This window comes from Sander vitreus, chromosome 22 (genome assembly GCF_031162955.1).
Source record: "Sander vitreus isolate 19-12246 chromosome 22, sanVit1, whole genome shotgun sequence".
Lineage (NCBI taxonomy): Eukaryota > Metazoa > Chordata > Actinopteri > Perciformes > Percidae > Sander > Sander vitreus.
In genome coordinates this window covers 10,810,373-10,827,682 of record NC_135876.1, presented here as the reverse complement: position 1 = coordinate 10,827,682, position 17,310 = coordinate 10,810,373, and the positions used below count along the sequence as shown (strand labels likewise).

The window sequence follows — 17,310 nt, the reverse complement described above, 5'->3', positions numbered from 1 at the left end:
ATGCACATGTTACTTATTACAGTATGTGCCAACGCCCACAGACACACACAAACATACTCAACACAAATGTACTCAACACACACACACACACACACACACACACACACACACACACAAACCTTCACTAAAAGGGGTAAGACAGCAACAACCTTTCCTTTTTCCAATGACTCATGCGAGGGCCTGCCCTGCATCTATTCCTCAATTCACCATTCTCTCTCTCTCTTCCAAACCCTTCTCCCTCGCTATCTCCACCTTTCACTCTTTCTTCCTGCCATCATTTTATCAAGATTGGTGTTTCACTTGAGTCACGGTCAGAATGTAGCACCTGTCTGGCTGACAGGACAGCCTTTATTGATATTATAAGGTGAAAGCACATGCACATACATACACACACGCACGCACGCACGCACACACACACACACACACACACACACACACACACACACACACACACTCAGATGCAAACATACACGCAGGACTAACGTTAGCATGGTGAGTAGAGGAATCACTTCACACCCTGCGACGAAAAAGTAGAGGGGGAGAGAGCTAGAACAAAAAAAGAGATAGAGAGAGAGAGAGAGAGAGAGAGAGAGAGAGAGAGAGAGACCAAAAGTGTGGGAGAGTGGACGGGATTAAAAAAGAGAATAGACAGGCTGCTTTAATAGACACAAAAAGGACCACAGGGGGGGAGTGTGGGAAATCTGTGAGTTTAGGCCGAGAGCGAGGGAGAAAACACTACGGGTGCTGGATGGATGACTACACCTTCCAACCCATCATCACTGTCGGGCCTTCTCTACCTGCAGAAGCATGATGGAGAGATGGAGCGATGGATGCATGATGGAGGAGTGTTTCGAAATTGAGTCAGCACCCCTAGGATGCATGAGAGTTAGTTTGCCATGACTTAATGAAAAAATTGTCTCCACTCTGCAGATCACAAGCGGGGGGTCTATGATCAAAACCGGAGTGTTTCCTGCGACAAAAATAAATAATGAAACGAATAATGAGACAACTGAACACCTATTTTTATTATGGTGGATACTAGCGTTTCTCCACATAGTAAAGAACTATTGTGGGGCTTCTTGACGATGGCTGACTTTTGCACTGGGTTATCAATTAATCTATTTTGTTAAACCTTATTTAACCAATGTGGATTCAGTGGGCATGAATGCTTTTCCAGCAACGCCCCAATCCACACGCACACAATCTGATCTGGTGATCACTGAGCAGCTCCACTGGAACAGTGGAAGGGTTGAGGGCCTTCCTCAAGGGCACTACAGCAGGGAGTGCAAAGGAGGGAGGTTCAAATGCTGTTTCATCTCCCTATCCAGATTGTTCCTGACAGTCTGGGGATCAAAGCGATGACCTTCCAGTCACAAGCCCGTGATCTTGCATGTTTGAATACAGCTTATGGAGCTTTTCTTACAATATGTGGTTTGTCCCTCTCCGTTCCAATACAATATTGACAGTACAGTAACTCTGCTTTTTTAAAAGGGCCTCACAGGAGAATTTACGCATTTTATTTGGTCTTCTTTCTGAGCCAAGAAGCAAAGTGAAATCTCATGGAGGGCAAAAGGAGAGCAGTAATTTACAAGCAAAGGTTAAAACAGTATGCGGCTGATAAAAAGTGAGCATACTGTGCTTGGACTTGTGAAAAAATAGCATGCTAGTCCTTCCTGGCCCAGTTAGCTGCTGCTGCTTTATCCTTACGCAGTGTTTGGAAACACACCTGTGTGTGAGTCATCTTAAATTAGCATGCCAAATAGAAATTTGGATTAAGAACAATATTGCTTTATGTTTCTGTGTGTGAGTGGGCATGTAAGTGCTTTATTTTAGTAGGCACACTTCCACAGGGATGTATAATATTATTGTAATATGCAGGTGCTTTTGTATCTCTGCAGCTGGTGGATACTGACAAGACAGCGTGGCTAAATTTGATCATCTCTAATAAGAAAGTTTTCTAATCATAATTTCAAATGAGCACAACAACCACAACAAACTTGTGACTTTCCTTACATCTACTACAATTTTTGTTAACCTTTGCAGAAGTTACCTTTTTATTATTCCCTCTTTCCATATGTCCAACTGCTTTCTTATTCCTACCTACTGCATTTCTGTTCTCCCATTTTTTAGCTTTATTTTAGTTCTCTGGTCATTACGGAGTCCCACTGGGTCCAATAACAAGCATTCAACGCTTGATTTCCTGCAAGCAACTCAGCTTAAAGGTCAAGATCCCTCTCCTAGACACAAGATATACAACTCACTGACCTTAAAATCCGCAGGCCCATGGAAGACTGAGCCTTGCGCAAAGATAGCAGTGGCATGCAAGATGTACAACTGCTTGACATTAATGTCTGTGGTGGATGTTAATAAAAGAGGTAATTAAAGACAAGATACATTTCTCTGTGTGTAAAGTCGATAATGCTGAGTTCATGCAACACTGCACTGAAGTCCAAGGGAAAAAAAAATCTTAGCGCTGTCTCATGAGGGTAGTTATGGTGATAGCACCGTGCTACACATGTAAGTATGAATTCTGCCAGCATTTACGTTAGATGTCTATTCTCACACTGAGCTGTCTCAACTGGAATGTGGACTCATCATAACATACAGATAGAGCTCTGAGAAACAAGTTTGGTCTGAAGCCAAACATTTGATTAGATATGTTTTGAAAAGATATATAAGCACTAAAATGAACAACAACTATTGTATTCTGCCTCAATAATAACAGAAATTAAATGACTTTTTAAATCTAATTTTGGTAAATTTAGATAACAAATAAATGTTATGTTTTAAATTAACTACAATACATAATAACTATAACAATCTGTTAAAGTTGATAGTTATGGTAATATCTGTGCTTAGCTTCTACCAGTCTACCAGTAAGTCTGTATGGTGAAGCAGTGTTGCTCTCAAGTGTGTGCTAGAGGCAAGGCGAGGTGAAGTGAGGCGTGGGGAGCAGAGAAGATATACAATAATTCTGCTGGTGTGACATTTTCCCATAATCCACCCAAATGCCGCCAGTGTCATGAGACAGAGCGGCAGGGAGCTGGTGGGAGGAGGAGATGGAAAGCATCTACAGTATTGCCATACTTTTGTAGAGTGCCAAGCAGCTGAAACATCATATAAGAACCTTTTTTTTCCCTACTCTGTAGATTCGTTCTAGTGATGAATAGGTGCATTTGCATGTGTGTGCCCGTTCCTGTGTATGTGTGTAAAAGGTTTGATGGATGTTAATCGAAGAAATGTTAGTGACAGTGATTACCATAAAAAACAATAATGCAAGGATTGGATCAAAAGAACATGACAGATTCATTACTGACTGCACACATTAGCGCGCGCGTGCGCACACACACACACACACACACACACACACACACACGAAAACATCCTTCAACCACTGAAACACTGCAAACTATTGAAGACTATAGTGGATCAGTAGTTACATCATGTACATTTGACACACTAGCATTATAATTTTGTTGTTAATGTTTTTTGAGTTAAAATTAAAATGCAATAACCCATTTTTCATTTTCACATACTTGTATATGGGCATTCTATGACTATATTAAAATGATAATCCAATGTTCAAATTTGAAAGTTTAAATGAAAACTCCATTTGACATTTAATTCTCAAAGACTTAACACGCTCTAAACTGGACAATATCCAAATATAAATACAATTTCAACAATGCAGCCTAATTCCCATCAATATGTAGGTCACAATTAAAATCATAATGCAATTTCTAATCATTTGAAAATGAAATTGCAATCTCCATTTTACTTTTCATTTTAAAAGACTTAACCTGCTCTTCAGTAGACAATATTATAAACAGCAATTAAGTCCATGATTTCAATTCTGATGTTTCACTGCCTGACTGCCAATCAATAGTTGGCCTTAGCTTTTACTTTTATGTATGTGTGAATCTGATCTACAGTATATGCCAATTGTTTCCATTTACCTACATGCTTAAATGGTAATGTGTGAATAGGTGTGTCTCTGTTGTCTGTCTCTACCACCTGATTCACATATATCTGTCTGTCTCTCTTTGATCTGTCCTTCTAACTCCCAGGCCTCAGATTTAGGTTTAGGGTGAAGCCCACTGTAGCAGAGAAGAAGGCAGACGCGCAGGGTTGTTATCAGCCCAAGGTCACACACACACACACACACACACACACACACACACACACACACACACACACACACACACACACACACACACACACACACACAAACAGATACGCCACCCCAGAAAAGGAAAATAACTACAATGGGCAATTTACCCAGAACAGGCAGGGATGATGGCCAGGGCACAGATGCATGCACGCACACAGACACACACATACACAGCTGTGCCTCAGGGCCAAGGTTCTGGCAATGCATCATTACCCTCCCTTGGAGGTGATTCCATATCCCAGCATGCATTTCTCATGTGGAGAGGAAATTACCCCTGGGCCGTGCTGAGAGCCAATAGAGTGTGTCCTCTCTCCTCTATCTGTCTCTCCCTTCCGCTCACTTTCTTTAAATCCCCTGCTCACCCTGTGACTGTGTCTCCTTCACCCTTACTGTCCTCCCTCTTTTGCTCTCTCTCCCAGAGTCATCCGGTTACTAACCCATTCTTTCATCTTTCTTTATCTTCCTCTCATTGCCACTTCATTTTTTTTCTCTCATTCTCTTTTTCTGAGTCTGATATAGAACACATATTATTAACAAATGACACAAAGGACTGACTGTTCTTGGTGAGGTTAAAAATCTGCTTCTACGATCCACGTTTATTCCCCCGCAGGCAGAGAGCAGACATAAAATGGACAAAACCTTTCAGTTATCTTCCTAAGTGTATCCTTTATTAACTTCCCTATCTGCTCTAATAATTAAATATCCATATACATAAACCATAACTAGATAAATATGAATATTGACTATTTACAAAGCAAGACATGATTGTATTCTTATAGTCACCATTGTTAGGAAGCTGCTAAGTTGTCATTTAAGCAGGTTTAAAAAAATAAATAAAATAAAAAGTCCTGTAACATGCTCATGAAAAATATTCCTTTTCTAAAGAAATGCAGTGATCATCTATTGCAACAGTGCTGTGCAATCCTTGAGTCTGGTTCAATCACTTGAAATTCACCTGCAAAAGGACAAGTAAGCTGCTGTCAAGCAATACAGACACCCTTAATCACTGATATCTTTTGTTATACTCCTGTGTAACAATAGAAAGCAGGATGGGTTTTATATTTCCATGTTTTATTTTGTATTATATTTAGCTCATTATTTGTTCATCTGTTATATTGCTAACATGATTCTGCCTGGTCGCAGGCAGGGAATACTGTTGCTAGGGTGCCCTACAGTATGTGTATACAGGAGTCAGCTTTAGAACAAGTTGTAATAGTACTAGTCTCACACTCTGTCTCTCTCCATGGTACTGAAACCTTCAAACCCTATATAGCTCTGTGTCTCTGTCCATGGTGCTGAAGTATTCCAACTCTCTCTATTGCTTTCTCTTTTCTGCATTTCAATTATATGTTACTTTTGTTCTTAACACGGCATCTTTTACTCAGTTTCCCCAAATTCCATCAATTAGAATATGCCAATACAAGCCAGAATAAGCCAAGGCCAAGCTCAAACTTCTCTGTGTTGTTTGTGTGTGTATTTAGTGCACATAATGGGTAATTAACCACAGCCATTACTATCTTAATATATGACAGATTATTGATTTATTTTCTTCCTTCTTCTGGCCAGTCTTTATTGGGCTACTCCTTCCAAAGTTTTGGTGACACATCAAACTGGGTAGCTCACTGACTCTGACTATGTAGCAATATGACACTGTCCCCAAATTATGGGAAAATGTTTGGGAGAATACTAAAAGCACTTCTTACTGAAGTCATACCCCTTTGTCACGATGTCAAGATATACACTTTATTCAAACTTTAATTTTCTCAATTTGAAACACTGTATATGTTGGATCACTACCAAAAACAAAAGCAGCTGTCAATGGGCTGCAGGTTCCATTGTGTAACATATGTAAGTGGGGACAGAAATGTGGTAATCCAGCAAAAAAGTGTCTAGAGAAGAAGTACTTCATATATGTAAGCTAATGATAGTGGGTGTTTACCAAGCAAACAGACAGTTAAATACTGTTCATCAAGAACACAACTGAAAATGGAAGACGTCCAACTGCCACAGCGGCGTACACAGCAGAGCAGAGAAGTGAATGCTAAAGAAACATAATCTGTTTCCAGTTTACACACTAGAAATCCCCAGGTGCATCGTATAGTAAACCGGGCACTGTTGATGTAAGTGGGTCTTACTCTCACTTAAGTGAGTATGGGATCTCCTGAATATAATCCTATGGTCAAGACCTACCACACATGCACATATTGTGTGCTCCCAACGCCTCAATTTCCATCTTAAGTAGGTATCCCATCTGTATAGTCATACATAAACCATATGTATCCAACACACAGAGCAGTGCACTTGTACAAACAAACAACTGCTGCAAGAAGGGAATACAAGCCGCTATGTTTCACTCTCTCACACACACACACACACACACGTCATTGACAAAGGGGAAGGTAATGCATCAGCCCTTTGCTATCACATATAAATGCCAGGCACCCACACACATATGTGTGCAAATACACAAGCGTGCATACGTACACGCACACACACACACACACACACACACACACACACACACACACACACACTCTCCACCATGCTGCCTTTGACACAGTCATGGACACACAAACACACACACACAGATGCCATTCACAGACACACACACACAAACATGCACAGAGTCATCGCTGACCATTGCAGATTGTCCATAAATAGAGTGTTGTGTTTGGGCTGTGAATCAACAAACACTGTCAGTAAATAGCGAGCGGTGACAATGACATGTCGCACCCGTTCACATCATATCCAGGTACTGTAAATAGCAATTTCATGTCAGCAGCTCTACTCCATCTAATACATAATGAGAGCACAGGGGGTATTTATTTTACCTTTACCTATACAATGATTAACTACTCTTTTGTTGCAGATATGTGGCGTTAAGACTTGAATTCCTGACTATGGTTTTTGTATTGGGTTTTTCCAGTGTGTATTTGGTAAAAGTATCACCTCAAACAAGACCTTAACGGGAAACAATCTTCATTACATCATAACAAAAGAATTTTAACATTAAACATCACTAACACTACAACCACTATTGCTGGGGGAATACTGTACATTTTGGATTTGTGGATGATATAAATGAGGAGAGTTGGATTTAAATCAGGAGAGTTTGTTTTATCTTATCTTGAAGTGCTGTGTCTACGTTTCAGGCTGATCGAGTGTTTGATGAGATAAGTCAAGCACAACCCCACAGTTAAAACGATACTGCATCCTTGTTTTTTTAACACAATGTTACAACTGTATTTTGCTTTTTCCTTCCTTTTGAACCTCATTTCAACAACACTGAATTCTCTTCACTTACTGTAAGTCCCCTTTCATGATGTTTTTCGCTTTCTTCCTGGCATCCTAATATCCTACTGTAAGTTTTTTAACAATAACCAATGGCCCCCACCTCCTTGCTCACTAACTTCCATCCTCCTTCAGCTAATGTGCATCTCTCTCTCCCTCCTGTCTTTACTCACAAACCCCTCCTATGCCTTGCATTGTTCCTTCGCTCCTTTCTTTCTTCGATCCCTCAAGGTATGTTTCCCTTATTCCCTAAACAAATGTCTCTCTGTGCTTTTCCCCTCACTTAAGCTTCTCCCAATCCACTATATTTCTTCTATGTTCTTTTCCTTCATTATTGGTTTTTGCCTTCCCTTCTCACCCTCCCTACTTTGATTGGTTCCGTAGGTCTGTGCTCAACACTTTCTTTTTCATCTTGCTCTCTACATTGTTTTTGAGATTCAATTTAAGAAGGAAACTCAGTGGGGGTGAGAATCTTTTTTCTCATGGAGAGAGCTTAAAGTAATACACACAAACAAAACAATGACTGGTAACACTTATCTATATTATGCTCTGACTCTCTCTTCAGCTCTTTTTTTCTTTCTTCCATTTATCCCACTTCTCCCCATCTTGATCTTCATCCAACCACGGTCCTCCATTTTTTTCCTACCAAATCCCCTCTTCCCTTCATTTCCCACCCTCTTCTCTTCGTGTGCCTCCTTTCTTCCCTCCCTCCCTCCTCTTCCTCTGTGCTCATTTATCTCCCTCCCTTTTGCTTCATCTTCACCATTCCCTACTCCCTCCTCCCTCCCCTTATCTATATTATCTCCCTCTCTTCCTCCTCTGCTCTCTTCACTCCCATCCATTAGCAGTTATTGAGTTTTCGCTTTGTGTTGCTATCCTCACCTCTGCTCTATTGCGCTTACTCTTCTGCAAGTGTGATGGCCCCTAACTGTGTTACTGGCTGCCATGTGCACCCCCCCCACACACACACAATACAGTAATGTGCACAAACTAGGCATAGCATCTGCTGATGAAACACACACTGCACATTTATACAGACAGTAACACATGCAGGAATAACCTCTGCCCTAACTCAGAGTGTTCCTTCTATTTAATTGCTGCGAACTCATTTAGCACTTCATGTAAGCTCAGCTAGGTCCAATTACAGCGAGAGAGAGAGAGAGAGAGAGAGAGAGAGAGAGAGAGAGAGAGAGAGAGAGAGAGAGAGAGTGAAGTTTAACCAATTGAAAATATTCAATATCATGAGCAGAGTAACGGATTATATATAAACCTCAGCAATACAAATATAAAGACATTTTGTAGTATAACTCAGAAATGAAATCAACACCATTAATTATTGTTGAATCAACACCTTACTAACTATGAATATACAGAGTAAAGGGAGGCAACAGGGACATAATGAAATGTGCCATTGAATCCTGTTTAGGATGAAAGCCATAATATTTACAATATTTACACTGAGCTGCAAAAAATACTTTCACAGTGTAACTTTTTTAATACACTTTTGTTGCATTTGGTTAAAGTAAATCAGAATACAGCATCAAAAATCTTTACACAGTGTAATTCTGCTAAATAAAACATCACATTCATTATTAGTTTCAGTTGTTTTCATTTTAAACAAATTGTATATCCGAATACAATAGCCTACACATTTTCTACCCTATTTCGGGGGGGGGGGCTGGCCACCCCTTGCCCCTCTTCTAGCCATGCCCCTGATAGTTGTTCTATTGTAAATGGCATTACTCCACCCAGTATTTTCCAGTTGTAGATGAAAATAAATGACAAAAGGTTGCGTTGATACGTTTTCAAAACTTCGATACGTTCTTCATTCATACATATTACAATATATTGAAAAAGTTTAGGCAAATAATCTCTCTTTGTCTCAGGTGGGTGTGATGCGAATGGTAGCTATAAAAATGTAAATGCCCTACAGATATATTGCATCTACTTTATAATAACCATCGCTAATAAATGGTAAATTGATAGTTAATTAAACTTAAGTTAATAGTGATTTTACTGTTAACTAACAACATAATGATAATTAATAATGTTAATGAATTATTAGTTATGCTTTAATTTATGCTATTTTAACAGTTTATTGTTGTTCACATCAAAACATTTTATATATTATATTAACTTTTTGTTAATGATTAAGAAATCGTTTGTAAACCATCCGTAAACATTATTTGGAAGTCTATTGTAAAGTTGCATCTGATGAAAATAATACCTTGTTAATGGTTAAAGGTCTCATGACATGACAATTTCACTTTATGAGGTTTTTTAACATTAATATGAGTTCCCCCAGCCTGCCTATGGTCCCCCAGTGGCTAGAAAGGGCGATAGGTGTAAACTAAGCCCTGGGTATCCTGCTCTGCCTTTGAGAAAATGAAAGCTCAGATGGGCCGATCTGGAATCTCCTCCATATGACGTCATAAGGAGGAAGGTTACCTCCCCTTTCTCTGCTTTGCCCGCCCAGAGAATTTGGCCCACCCATGAGAAAGAGAGAGACATCATGGCTTGCAAAGTGGCAGTTGGTCAAGGCCACACCCCCACCATCCACTATCCACTATCCATAGCCAAACACCAGTGTGTGCACACAATTTGTGTGTGTGTGTGTGTGTGTGTGTGTGTGTGTGTGTGTGTGTGTGTGTGTGTGTGTGCTATTGCAATCCATGACACTGTTCCTTATCTTGGTGGCCTGTGTTCACTGCTTGTTTATTCTCTCCACAGTTTCTCTTTGATAAACCTACTGTTGCAACTGTTTATGTTGCCTTTGTCACAAAACTGGCTGGTTTAGATACACCTTACCAAAAACAGAATATATATTACTGCTTTGCCTCTTACTGAATTCAGGAAGAATTGTCTTTGCACACGAACATCGCAGTGCAGTTAACTAACTGCAACAGAGTGCAGACGACAAACTGCAACAGAGTACAGACAACAAAGGTTTCACAAACTTGGTCTGAATTTGAAGAAAATAAGTTTTGCTTTTTACAAAGAGAAAAGGCAAAATGGTCTTCCATGAGTTACTTTACACAGTCAATAAGTAAATATACATTTTGGGACTCAAATCAAACCTATACAATTTTTTTGCAACATTACCGATAGTTTGTGGGTGTGTGAAACAAAAAGATCGTCTTGACCCAGTCAATCGGATTACATTAATAATAAACCATCACAACCGTAGATCCTTCATACAACTTCACAAGATTTAAAAAATCCTACGGATTGTTTGTTCATTCGGTCTCTTTCTTTGACATTGTTTTAAATAATTATCTCCAATCTCTCACACACTTACAGTATTCTGTCTTTCATCTCTATCACTGTCTCTCCCACCCATTGTCTCTTTTTGTCTCCCTCTCTCTGTCCCCCTCTCCTGTGATTGACAGCTGCTGCTGAGACTTGATCTATGCACGTCTCAGTCCCTCTCACTCTGTAATTAAAGGAATTATACATCAATAGTCCTGTGAAATATATATAAATAAAATAGGGAGAGTGAGCTTTGCTTAATTGCGGAGACAAGAGGATAGACGTGATCACAGCCCTGTAGGACTCTTTTACACACAGCATGGCACTCAGGGAGATGAAATGGAGCTTTTAAAGCAACCAGTGTGCGACTGGAATATCACTGTACTTTATTAGTGTTTTTTTCTTAACACAACTAGTATGTAGCGACACCAGTCCGAATGGGAATGATTTGAATTGATCAACATTAGCACTATGTGGAAAAAATACAGCAGTCTTTCATTTACTTCAGTGAGGCCACCACATTGGGGTCTGATGCAAACAAAAATAAGCAGTCGTCTGGCACAAAAATGTGTGTGTGTGTGTGTGTGTGTGTGTGTGTGTGTGTGTGTGTGCAATGTACAACACATTAAATCCTCTGACACACCAGCACATGGATTGTTTGTCACACTTGTCCTTCTAAAGTGCATTATAGCATCCTATGCCCCATGATCGTGCACACATTGTGTTTCAATGGACCCCATGAAACACACACACACACACACACACACACACACAATAACACACACACACACACACACACACACACACACACACACACACACACACACACACACACACACACACACCCCTTTCATCCTACCTGGGGTCTTTCTGAATAGAGTCGATAGAAGGTGAGCGCTGCAGGCTGCCTTCGGGCGGCAGGGCAGGTCCAGACTTGCTGTAGGGCGATTCCACCACTGAGGGGCAGTACTGCAGGGTGCGGTAGGGGTCTGCCACATAGGGGTCTGAGCCATACATGTCTCCACTTCCTCCACTTGAGGTGTAGCCTGGTCCCACTGTGGCGTAGTTGTTGGTGCCACCACGGCCGTAGTTTCCTGTCCCCGCGCCGTGACTTCCTGTGCGCTGCAAAGGGGTGGAGTCGACACCAGGGGAGGAGGGAGCTATGGTGGAAAAGTAGGGACAGAGGACATAGCTTAGGACCTGGTCATGGACACGCTGGGTAAGGTCTACGGGGCAGAGGAGGGGACAGAGGAAGAAGAGGAGAAAAGGGAGGAGAAGACAAAAGAGGAGAGGAGAGGAGAGGAGAGGAGAGGAGAGGAGAGGAGAGGAGAGGAGAGGGATGAACAGGTTGTTGGGAAAAGACAAGCATGTCTCCATATGGATGGATAAATATTGGCCACATGCCCAGGATTAACAACAAGGACCAATGTTCAACAGAGGGAAGGATTGACAAGAAGAGAGAAAAAAAGAGACAACAGTTGTGTAGGCAAACATTTGAGATCATTTTAATGACTGCTGAAATCCATGTGTACGACAACAACTAGCTGAAAATATATAATACAGAATTATCTATAAACTTTAATAAAATATTGTAATGTCTACATAGTATTGACAATGTCATAAAAATCCACTTTAAACAAAACTTTCCACTGAGGGTTTGTAGGGTTTGTTAGCTTTGTCACTCAAATGACTCATTAGCCTGCCATTCCCATGCAATGAGAAATGGAAACTTTGCTCATAAGCCTATTTGCGGGTAGCTGGAGGATGGTTACAACTTTTTACGCACAATGAGACATCTGCCTGGTGTGCAATAAGGGCTAAAAAATGCATACAATAAAAAAAGTGAAACACAAAGCTATCTCTCTTTAGAGTGAGATGGAATTTGAATGGCGATTTGCTCAGGGATGTAAGCAGCCTGCAGGGGCACAGTAGCTGTCACCTTCCCTCCCTGTCGTATTGGAGCAGCGGATCGGTGATATATCAAGGTGTTAATGTGAGTCTGGGGGCCTCGTTTCTCTGGCTGTAAAAACACTGAGACAGACGGTGTGGTGGGGGGGGATCCATCATCTGTCATTAGAACCAAGGTATGTGTACACATAAACACACACGTACACACATGCAAAAACACCACACTTCAGGGATTATGTGATGAATCAGAGAGCCTTGAAATCAATATGTGGCAATGTGTTTGACTGGGGCTTTAACACAGGCCAATGAGACACCTCTTATAAAGAGAATTTGATTTAAAAGCATGTCTGGATGGGGAAATGCACACACACTCAAAACATACACAAAAACACACATATGCACATTATATAAGCCGCTTCACACATCCAATTAACAAAAGAATGGAGGTTGTGTGAATGTGAGTGTGTGCTGAGTTGTCTCATTGTTATGTCACCAACAAAGTTGCTCTTTAGCGATGTCTTGAGTGGTGGTATTTACTTGACCTTCCCAACCCTCTTTTCTCTCTCTCTCACACATCTGATCTGCTTCACCGATTTGGTGCATGAAGCAGAGCTCTTATTCAAATTCTTCTCACCAAGTCTGGTAAACTCCATTAGTCGGCCCACCAGAGGCACAAGGAACCTTTTGGATGACGTACCCCCAATCTTTTTATTTTCTAACTCTAAAATCAGGTTAACAAAAATCCTTTGCCAGCCAGACAGTGAAAAATGTAACTTTCAGACTCTGCTATGCAATGCCCACAAGGCTAAAGTCTGAGTGAGATTTTTCTACTGATGCCCCAAATTTGACAAACACCCAAAGACTTAGGCAGGGGAAGAGAAACAGTAAGCGAGCCTGGGAAAAGAGAGAAACAGCTGAGAGATGAGGGATGGCGCTTTAAAAAAGAGTCAAAGCAGAGGGGAAGAGGGAGGAAATAAGAGGCGGTGGAGTTAGCGAAAGTACAGCAGCGTAGAACAGAGGGTATAGAAGGGTAATGAAGCAGAGTTACTCTCATCAGAAACAAATCCCAGTCTTTTCTCTAATCTTTGAATGGTGTCTGTGGTGTGTCTGTCCTTCTGAACGTCCCATTAGTAGCCAGGGCTTTAGGCACAAAAGTCAGTGTGCGCTCACCAAGACACTTGACACCCAAATAGGACAAACCTCAGAGCCAAAGACAGGGTGGGAGAACAGTGGGGGGAAAAAGGAATGTGAAAGAAAGCACGAATGATAGAGAGAGATGGTTGGGAACATAAAGACAGAGAAATCTTATCTTACTTTGTATTCAGCGTCCTCACGCTTCTTTATGCATTCCATTTTCTTATTCACTCAGTCTTTCTGTCTGCTCTCCCTTTCTTCTCCTCCTACCTTAAGTAAATGGAGTGCTGCTGAATTTATCATTTGCTCTGGTGTTCTGACTGATGACTTGACCTTTGGGGCTAATATTGCCTGGCAAAAAATATGCATGTGGGTGTCTGTTTATGCATGCATGTGTGGCATGGTGTACGTATTTCCTGTGTGTGTGTATCCTTGTATTCCTCTCCTTGTAAGAACCAGGGTTTTAGACTTTTGGAGTCATGGCATTTTTGACCAAGAAATTGTGTCAGTTAGGATTGAAGTTTAGTGTGATTATAATCACACTAGATTAAGGTTAACAGTTAAGAATGTAATTCAAATGTTTTAGGTTTGGGCTCATGGAACAAACATAGAATTGAAAGGTTCTCTTTCTGTAGTAAGATAAATTTGTGTGTATGAGAGTGTGTGTCTTTCATTAATTAAAAGACCAGCACGATGCAAACTCAGTGTGCTGCTTCATGAAAAATTTAACAAATCATGAAATGTGCCATGTGCATACAAACAGACACACCTAACGCCCTGGCGGCGTGACATTGTGTTGGGAGAGGGAAAAAAAGGGCGGGTGTGTCTTAGTATTCCCTTGCTTCGGCGTAGAGTAAACAAATCACGGCTGTGTTCCTGCTGGCAGGTTAGTGACGGGAAGGGAAACTCTATTAGTCATTTGACACAGTGATACCTCTGCAGTTAGCCAGAAGGCTGAGGGGCCGGCTAGCTGAGAGCGGGACGGACTTTTTCTTTGGGCTGCTGAGACGAGGGAGATGTAGGAAAAAAGGGAGGGAGGGAGAGAGATAGGAGGGAAAAACTAGAGTGGGATCAAACCAATCCTCCAAGCTTTCCATGTCCATCCTCCCTTCTCATTCTTTTATCTCTGCCTCCATTTCTTTCAACCATACTCTGTCTCTGTCACTCTTTCTTCTCATCACTCCCTTGCCCTTTTCTGCTTTTTTCTTTCCCCCTCTAGATATGTCCATCTCGGTCTATACCTCCATCCATCTTTGATGGAACCTTCCCTTTCAATCCCTCTTTTGCTGTAGTTCACACCCTCTCTGCTTCCATGTTTTTGTCAGTCATCCTCTCTCCCATTCATTTCATGTTTTTCTCCCCCCCTTTCTTCCCTAACACCCTTCTGTCTCTCTATCTCTCGCCCTCTATTGTGGTTGTAGTAGACTATGTGATCAGAGCTGAGGACATGTCCTTTCTCTCGACACGCTCCGGCGCTCAGCACGATTACACAAAACCCCTCAGCACAGTTTCTATCTCTCTCACATACACACACACACACACACACACACACACACACACACACACACACACGCATAAACACGAACAACCACACAAAGACGGATTTCTAAATATGCAAGTGATTGACATGGACTAAACATGCGTGCCTGTAACACATCTTTTTCTAATGCGTAAAGGTCATACAACACCATGCACACACAACCTTGCCTACAGCAGCCAGGGATGAAGCAAACATGCACAAACACACACACAAAAAACACACTGCTTGAATGTGGAGGAGAGTAAGGATTAGTTTCTCCCTCTGTTTATCCCTAGGAGAGCCTCCTGGCCAACACACAGTTCTTGATGTTTCTGAGCTGGAAGCAGTGGAAGACACGCACACGTGCACGTGCACATGCACATGCTCACGCACACACACACACACACACACACACACACACACACACACACAAAGACACAAACACGCACACAAAGACACAAACACACACGAAGACACAAACACACGCACACACACACACACATACAAATGCTCTCCTTTGCACTTCCAGTATCAAGTATACAGTGTTTTACAGTGTGGGAGCTGTAGGACACTTGTCTGTATGAGTCAAGGTGCCATGTCTTATTTCTAGCATGCCACTTAGACACAGCAGGCGCTCCAGGCCAGTGGTTGCTGCTAAATGTTCACGCTGCAGAAGGACAAGTGAAATGTGAAAGTCATAAAAAGAAGTGTTCCTTTTATTTCCAAAAGGGCGCTCCATTTATATAAAGGCATACAGTGCCACTGCACGTGACACACTTGTGGATGGCAGAACAATTGTAATAAAATGAAGTTGGCAGGTTGGCCTTGTAGTTAGCTGCCTAATAACTAACTGTAAAATGTGGTAAATCAGCTAACTACCATAATCATTTGGATACTTGTATGTGCTTTTCATATTGCCTTGTGTCTCAATTAGTTTTTGTGTCTAATGTAACACTTTGAATTACATAGTTTTTACAGTAGCAGGTGCTATAGAAGTGAACACATTTTCAATGTCACCATGTTGGATTTTACATGACATTTTTCAAAATGTTTTATGACATAAAAGTGCAGCAGGAAATATTTTAAGTGTTCTTTATATTGACTGATATCTGAGCCTATGCTTCATGTTGCCATTTGTGGCTCATTGTAACTATACAAAATGATCACAGTCATGCAATCCAAATCTAAAAATGGGCCTTTCTATGTGGAATTATCTATTGAGTTTATGTGGGTTTCCTCCAGGTGCTCCTTTTCCCACCCACAGTCCAAAGACATGCAGGTGTATTGGACACTCTTTATTACGCAGGCGCAATGTAATTTTCCTCTCCTGTGTGTACCATCCATTTTGCGAGTAAGCTGCAGCCTCCCATAACCCTGAATAAGTCATGACTTACTAATATAGCACCTTTGAGTTTGATTCAGTCTAAATAATGTAGCGACAGTGGAACTGTTTATGAGAAAGGAGGATTGTTGGTATTAAAGATATCAACAATTGTGAGGCCATGCTATTTTTATGCATTCATGTTACGATAAGGAACAATAGGGAGACAAAGAACATCCACAGAGGTAAAAAGGAATGTATACAACAATAAACTTTGAATCAATTACTGAATAAAACATGTTTTAAACAGCAGATATCAACGTTTCATTTCATTTGATGAAGACAGTCAATGGTGCTTTTGTGCTGACTTCAAACTTATCTTTGTGATCTCTGAGGATAAAAAACAAATGAATGTTTTTTGCTACAGTTATGAATTCATTACTGCTGATTAAACAATGAATATGCTAATCATGTAACTGAGATAGCATGGGACACCAGTCGAATATGTTAATGTGTGCACTTTTCTGCGCATGCTTTGTGCATGTGTTTGCCGTGTGAGTATGAACAGTGTGAGTGGCCACTGGTGTATGTGTGAGAGGGTGGTGTTGGGTGAAAAGCACCAACTTCACTTAAAACCTACTTTTAGGAAGTGCCATATGTTTTCGCAAGGGAAATACTTTGTGCTGATCTGTAGAGTAAGTCAGATGATTTGAGCTG

The 17,310-nt window shown here is 41.0% G+C and overlaps 1 protein-coding gene across 1 annotated transcript in view; it reads right to left on the bottom strand.

The window, feature by feature from the left end:
* ctnnd2a (catenin (cadherin-associated protein), delta 2a) overlaps positions 1-17,310 on the bottom strand; it is a 276,014-nt gene that overhangs the window by 112,215 nt on the left and 146,489 nt on the right. Inside the window, exon 12 of the mRNA XM_078280766.1 lies at positions 11,571-11,871. Within this exon, the coding sequence (XP_078136892.1) occupies positions 11,571-11,871 (301 nt within the window). The remainder of the gene's footprint in view (positions 1-11,570; positions 11,872-17,310) is intronic.